Source organism: Carlito syrichta, unplaced genomic scaffold (genome assembly GCF_000164805.1).
Source record: "Carlito syrichta isolate Samal-C Ts95f unplaced genomic scaffold, Tarsius_syrichta-2.0.1 Scaffold302598, whole genome shotgun sequence".
Taxonomy (NCBI): Eukaryota; Metazoa; Chordata; class Mammalia; order Primates; family Tarsiidae; genus Carlito; species Carlito syrichta.
In genome coordinates this window covers 69,959-76,418 of record NW_007246694.1, presented here as the reverse complement: position 1 = coordinate 76,418, position 6,460 = coordinate 69,959, and the positions used below count along the sequence as shown (strand labels likewise).

Below are 6,460 nucleotides of genomic sequence, written 5' to 3'. Positions count from 1 at the left end.
TATTTCAAAATATTCCATTCTAAAAACAAAAACAAAACAAAGAAGCAAACAAAAAAACTATGAGCATCAAGGTTAAATGGATCTTACTGGCTCATCTCTATGATGACATCAGGATGAAGCTGAGACTGTAAGAGGTGTGAGGAAGGGAAATATGGGGAGGTAGAAATAAGGAGGGAAATGAGGTGCCTGTGTACGTGAGGTTCAGCAAAAACACAAAGACAACGCTCAGGGAAAGCCAAGGAATCTTTGCATATCCTCAGAACTCTGAGGGTCTTAGTGATGCTGGGACGATGTTTGGGTCTTAATGGTAATGGACAAAGTCGCTCACATCAGGTTGTGTCCATATGAGAATGTGTCTTTGCCAAACATGCCAACATCACTGAACCAAGGAGAGTAGGAGTTTTCATTAACGTCTAGGTCTTTTGTATGTATCTGGCCCCAACTTTCTCTTCTTTTCTCTCTATATACTGTGTTCCACATGCTAAACAATTTGGGGAGTCCACATGGGTCATGTTCTCTTACATGTCATCCTTGCTTGCTTTTCCCTCCACTATTAAAGCAGTCTCATTAGTCCTCTCTCCATCACCAACACAGGTCACAGTTTTGAAGTTTCTTTAGAAAACCTTTATTTAGGAAGACTGCATCAAACAGTCTATTTGTATGCTTCCAGAACTTCCTGTAGTTATCTGTATTATAACACTCATCACTGTATTTTATTTGCTTGTGTAGCTAATTGTCTCTATTCTGCGTTAGACTGCAAACTCCTTGAACTCAGGCACTATATCTGATTTACATAGTATTCACATCTTCTACAATAGCTGGCATTAGCAGTAATGTATATCAAATGAATACCTGGATAACTGAATTTCTGAAATCTAGAGTTAAAAACAATAGGAACTGCATTGTACAGAATAAACATTTACTTTGCCACAAAAGGTAATGGAACCCAGGCACTACTTTGTCCTCAAGCTCTAATTGCCTGGATGAGGATAAAGAAAAAAAATGCAATTGCTCAAAAACTGACTTACCTTTTTGAAAAGCATTTTAAAATGACATTTCTCTGACCTTCCAAAGTGTGTTGAAGGTGTGGGCAAAGTCACTGGTCTGTCGCACTTCCTAAAAATGAAGAAAAGTGTTAAACCAAGATGAATTGTTTGTGAATTACATACTTGCCCAGAGGGGAACAGACTTTTACTATTGTAAGGACACTTCCAAGGCACTCTTATCTAAGGAAACCAAAACCTTTCTTGAAAGGACTTTTCTTCAGGACACTAGGACATAAAACCATCTTTTTATGACATTGATGACATCAGATTTTCTTATTTCATCCCTTATGATAGGGATCATGGGTCCTCAGAGGTTAGTCTTGGTTTCCTTGGATAAGGAGCATGAAGTAAGATGGCTGAAACAGTTTGTGCCTGAATGCTCTTTCCCCTAGGCATACACTGCTTGCCTTTTCATTAGATAACACCCCATTCTCACCCCAACAAAGTAACCCTAGTGCACCACTTCCTGGAGCATAAACATACCTCAACTTTATAACTTTAGTGTCTTTGAACAGTATCCCTACCTGGAAAGTGTACAATGCTCTACCTGGAATGTGCTATTCCCCTTCGTCTTGCTCTGTTGAAGTCCTCCCATCTTTCATCACCCTGCTTAAACTCCTTTTTGAAAGATTCTGTTCTTTTCCCCCCAACTGAAATTAATATCTTAGTACCACTTGCCTACTCTGTAATATAGTCAATCCTTGTATGGCTTTCTTCCAAGAGACCACACTCTTTAAGCACAAGTACTTAGTCTTATCCTTCTCTAGATCCTCTACATTACTCAGAAAGTTACTTCATAAATGTTTGTGAAACTGGATTATTTCTACATGCAGCAGGTGTGCCTTTTCATTCTGTTAATATATATTAGAGAACTAAATCTTTTGAAAAGTTGTAATATGCTCCTTGAGAACAGAGGTGATTCCAGGTGGGGTGTGATGTGTTGCTCCATGGGTTCTTTGGCTCAGCAACAGAAAAGAATTTCAAAGCCAATTCCAAGTATAGTTTAAGACAGAATTTATTGGAAAGAAAAGGAGATGCTTGAAGGGCATGGGTGCTTTAAGAGAAAGAACATGTGTTTGCCTTTGATAAACTTCATATACTTTTACAACAATGATTAAGTAAACAAAGAGCTAAGAGTGTAGGGCTGCAGGTATCTGGTCACAAGTTTTGATTACCATCTCTCCACCTTCAATGAGCTAAGAGGGGTGGGCTGTAGGTGTCTGATTATCATTTCTCAACTTTATAAGGTCACAAGGACCTTCTAAATAATTAAAGTTATTGCATAACTAGATTTGGGCTTTTCTTAGAATATCATATCTGTGTTTTGGATAATTTCCTATTATTTCTGCGATTTACTGCACTGGTAGTTCCATGTTCCATCCCTCAAGGTGACCAGGTCTGATGTGCCTGACTGGGTCAGGTGAAGGTCATGTATGGATAAGAAAGGTGTCTGAACACTACCCTATTTCAGTTTAAATCTATCTAGGAAAACCTGTCTAACTACTTCTACACTATGTTAATGTCTACCCAGTAACAGTTTCTGGAAATGCTATAAAATGCCTAGAAAAGGACTTACCATAAATAATATTCCCCATAAAAATGGCTGACTAGGTTATCTTCTCTATTACTACAGCACATATAATTTATTTAAAGAACTGATCAGGCCATAAAAAGAATAATCAACACTGACCTGTTCTAACAGCTGTCACTCTGTCACATAGTATTATGATAAAGTTATCTAGAAATAAAAAGGAATACAATTGATAATACTTTATCAAATGGGAAGTTTAAATATTTAAAAACAAGTTTATTAAAGTCAAATTATTTTAAAAATCAAAGAAAAGTTTTATCATGCTGAGTATTTGATAAAGAACCAACCAGGGAGGTCTGATGACTCAGGTTTGACCTCAGGGGATGGGCGGGCAGATAGTTGCAAATTGTGGAATTTCCTCTGACATAATTACAAGAGGGTGCATGTGTTCTCTGCTGTTGCGATAGTATAAAAAGCCACCAGAGCACTCCAGAAAGCACAAGTCTTCCAGAGACAGAGAAGCAGACAGTCTTCTAGGACAACAGCCAGCAAGAAACCACAGGAAGGAACCATCTCGTTGTGTGTAAACATGACCTCCAAGCTGACTGTGGCCCTCTTGGCAGCCTTAGTGCTTTCTGCAGCTCTGTGTGAAGGTAAGCACATCTTTCTGAACTAAGGCATGTTTCTATGTCTCAGTGTAAGCCTCAGCTAGCAAAGCTATCCTTAATGCTTTCGTGAAAATATTTTTTAAATTCAGGAACAGAGGTAATCATTGCAATTAATATGAAATGGAAGTATTTTTTAGGCTGTATCTATATAATACTTAGGAAAGTATAAAACCTGATTAATATAGACATTCCGTTCCTATAACTCATACTATACAGTATGCATATATTTAATATAAATCGGTAATTTACAGTATATCTTACTGAGGGCCACAGTGACCCATATAATCTACTCATATTGAGAAAGGTTTAACACAGATAATTTACTCCATGTAGTATCTTATTGAGAAGCTTCAGATAACTATCAATTCCTGTTTGGTTTAAAGATATTCTGATTGTAGACCATTTCAGGTCTGTGCAACTCATTCATATCTTTCTAATAATTCTGATGGCCATTTCTATGTTGGAGATTCTTAGTTTACTTATGACTAATAGCACTGTGGTATTACAGAGGACTGTGGTTTTAGCAAGTAGGGAAGAAAAGCAGCATGAGAATGCTAAATTGCACACAGACAACTCCAGCTCCTTATGTAGAAAGTTATTCGATGTTGTCAGCAATGACTGTTTTTAAAACAAATAACAAAATTGAGGTCAAGGGCTAGAAGAATATCTGGTCTTCAGTATCAGAAATGAGTTTGCTAGAAATATGATGCTTTCCACAGTCTCCAAATAATCATTGAAATGAAAGAAGGAGTAGCTAGCAGCACTGTGCCTGTTGATAAAACCAACCTCAATCCTGTTTTTAATTCCCCACAGCTGCAGTTCTGTCAAGAATTGGTACAGAACTCCGATGCCAATGCATAAAAACGCACTCCACACCTTTCCACCCCAAATATATCAAAGAACTGAGAGTGATTGAGAGTGGACCACACTGTGCAAATTCGGAAATCATGTAAGTATTTTCAAAGATGATTAGATATGCTGCTTTAGCAAATCTATAATTAAGGAAGGTAGAAGAATTCAGAAAATTTCTAGGATCTAGGAATATAGCAGTGAACAAAACAAAACAAATTTTTTATCTCTATGAATTTTAAATATGGTACCTTCCATGCCTAGTAGCTGAAGGTTGCTTTGAACTTAGACTTTGTGCTTGTACTTAAGGAACCATGATTTGAATGGGAAAACTAAATATTAATCTTAACCATCTCCTTCTCATTTTAGTGTAAAGCTTGTCGATGAACGAGAGCTCTGCCTGGACCCCAAGGAAAAATGGGTGCAGAAGGTTGTGCAGATATTTTTGAAGAGGTAAATTTGTTTTTTAAAAAATTTGAATTATTCATTTATTCTGGAACATATACTCCAAAAGTCAGCCTATGCATTCCCTGCAGCTGTTGAAAATCTTCCCTTTTTGGTATCTGCCTCTTTGATTCATGTATATATAGAGCCGCAGTAGTGAGTTTGTTGTACTCATGACTGAGAAGACCATCTCAGTTTGTCCAGGGAAACCTGGGTTAATGCCTATGTCCTGTATTACTAGTAGAGTTCCTTTTCACTCTCAGGAGTGTCCTGTTTTATATGATAAATTAATTCTGCTCTTCCTATGTGTAGTTGAAAGCATAGAGCATTTCTAATGTATGAATGTTTAAGATTGTATTAAGATTTCAAGACAATATATTTTCTTTAAAATTTTTTTTTTATTTTAAAGATGGGGGGTACAATTCAGGGTTAGGTATACAGATGTTCATATATTTCCAAGAATCTTTTTCTTCCTATTAGAATATTGTTAATCTTTAACTTTTTAATTTATTTTTAGGGCTGAGAAGCAAGATTCATAAAAAAAATGCATTCTCCATGCATTCTCCAAGAATTCCTCAGTAAAGATGCCAGTGAAAACTTCAAACAAGCTTCTTCAGTGCGTCATGTACTGTGTGGGTCTGATGTAGGGTTGCCAGATAAAATACAATATACTGGTATAATCTGAATTGAATAGGGGTTTTTTTCATTGTGCCATGCTATAACTAGGATATACTTATACTTAAAATATTTTTTTGAATCTACAGCAAACAAAAATAATTTTTAAAATATAAGAAGGTCCTAGATATTGCATAGGAGAATATACATAGAACAAAATTGAGATCAAGGGCTCAATTCTGGCCTTCAACTTCAGAAATTGAATGGGTTTGCTGGAAATGTGGTGCTTCCTGTATCTCATGAAAATCATGGAAGGATGAATTTTTCTGGAAATTCAAATTTAGTTGGAAATTTCAGATTTTATTTGGTACATCTGGCAACTCTAGTCTTCCACCCAGGATCCATTAGTTCCTGTTCAGCTGTGCCTTGATTTCTCTCTCATTTCTAAACTGTAAATATGTCAGCCCCCATCCTACCTCACAGGGATGTCGTGAGGACATGTGGAAGCACTTTAAGTTTTGTTTATGGTCATGTAAATTATTTTCAAGTGTAACTTATTCACCTATTTATTATTTATATATTTATTTTAACATCAAATATTGTAATATTTGTGCATAAATTTGGAAACATGAAAAAGGAAGAATCACTGTTGATAGAATAGTTATGATGATGTTATCATAAATCTTATTTATTTTTAGATATTAATTGATGTTATATGAGGAAACAATTTATCAAGGTTTTCAGATTAAACAAAGTAAGTAAATAAATAAATAAAGGTCATTCAGTTAAATTTTTATTTGTGATAAGCAACAAATAATTTTTTGGTATAAGTACATTATTGCTTATCAGAAATTTTAATTGCAATTACAATCCTACTTTTGATACTCCTAGTTTTGTCTTGTCATTGTTATTGCCCTGTCATGCAGGATTGTGTTGAATTACACAATCCTGAGTTAGAACTGTCAAAACAGCAAAAATTCATCAGGCAATATTAGCAAAGTAATTTCTAGTTGAAGCTATTTATTATGTATGAATCAATTCTCATAATACTATTTAAATGATTGTGTTTTGTAACTTTTAAACTTTAAGATACTTTTATGTGCTCCCCCAAATTTTAAAACTCTTTTTGATAGTATAAAATTATAAATGTAACTATAAAACATTTAAAATAAAATTTCTTGTCAATGCAATCAGGTGTTTGTCTTTCTTTTGGGGTTTTAATTTATTGGGAATTTTTTGGTTTTTATGAAAAATCATATTTTGATTTATAAAACATAAAAGCTTTCCCTTAGCATTTTATACCAACC

General features: G+C 35.1%; 1 protein-coding gene across 1 annotated transcript; it reads left to right on the top strand.

Annotated features, from left to right (window-relative positions):
• The first annotated feature begins 3,076 nt into the window (after positions 1–3,076).
• On the top strand, positions 3,077–5,077 carry CXCL8 (C-X-C motif chemokine ligand 8). The gene is made up of 4 exons (XM_008057000.1): positions 3,077–3,230; positions 4,059–4,194; positions 4,464–4,547; positions 5,056–5,077. The coding sequence occupies exons 1-4, from the start codon at positions 3,167–3,169 to the stop codon at positions 5,075–5,077; spliced, it is 306 nt and encodes a 101-aa protein (XP_008055191.1). The 5' UTR covers positions 3,077–3,166.
• Positions 5,078–6,460: the final 1,383 nt, after the last annotated feature.

Coding starts and splice junctions, on each gene's coding strand:
- CXCL8 (XM_008057000.1), top strand. CDS start 3,167: ATGACCTCCAAGCTGACTGTGGCCCTCTTGGCAGCCTTAGTGCTTTCT. Junction 3,231..4,058: donor TTCTGCAGCTCTGTGTGAAG/GTAAGCACATCT, acceptor AATTCCCCACAG/CTGCAGTTCTGTCAAGAATT. Junction 4,195..4,463: donor TGTGCAAATTCGGAAATCAT/GTAAGTATTTTC, acceptor TTCTCATTTTAG/TGTAAAGCTTGTCGATGAAC.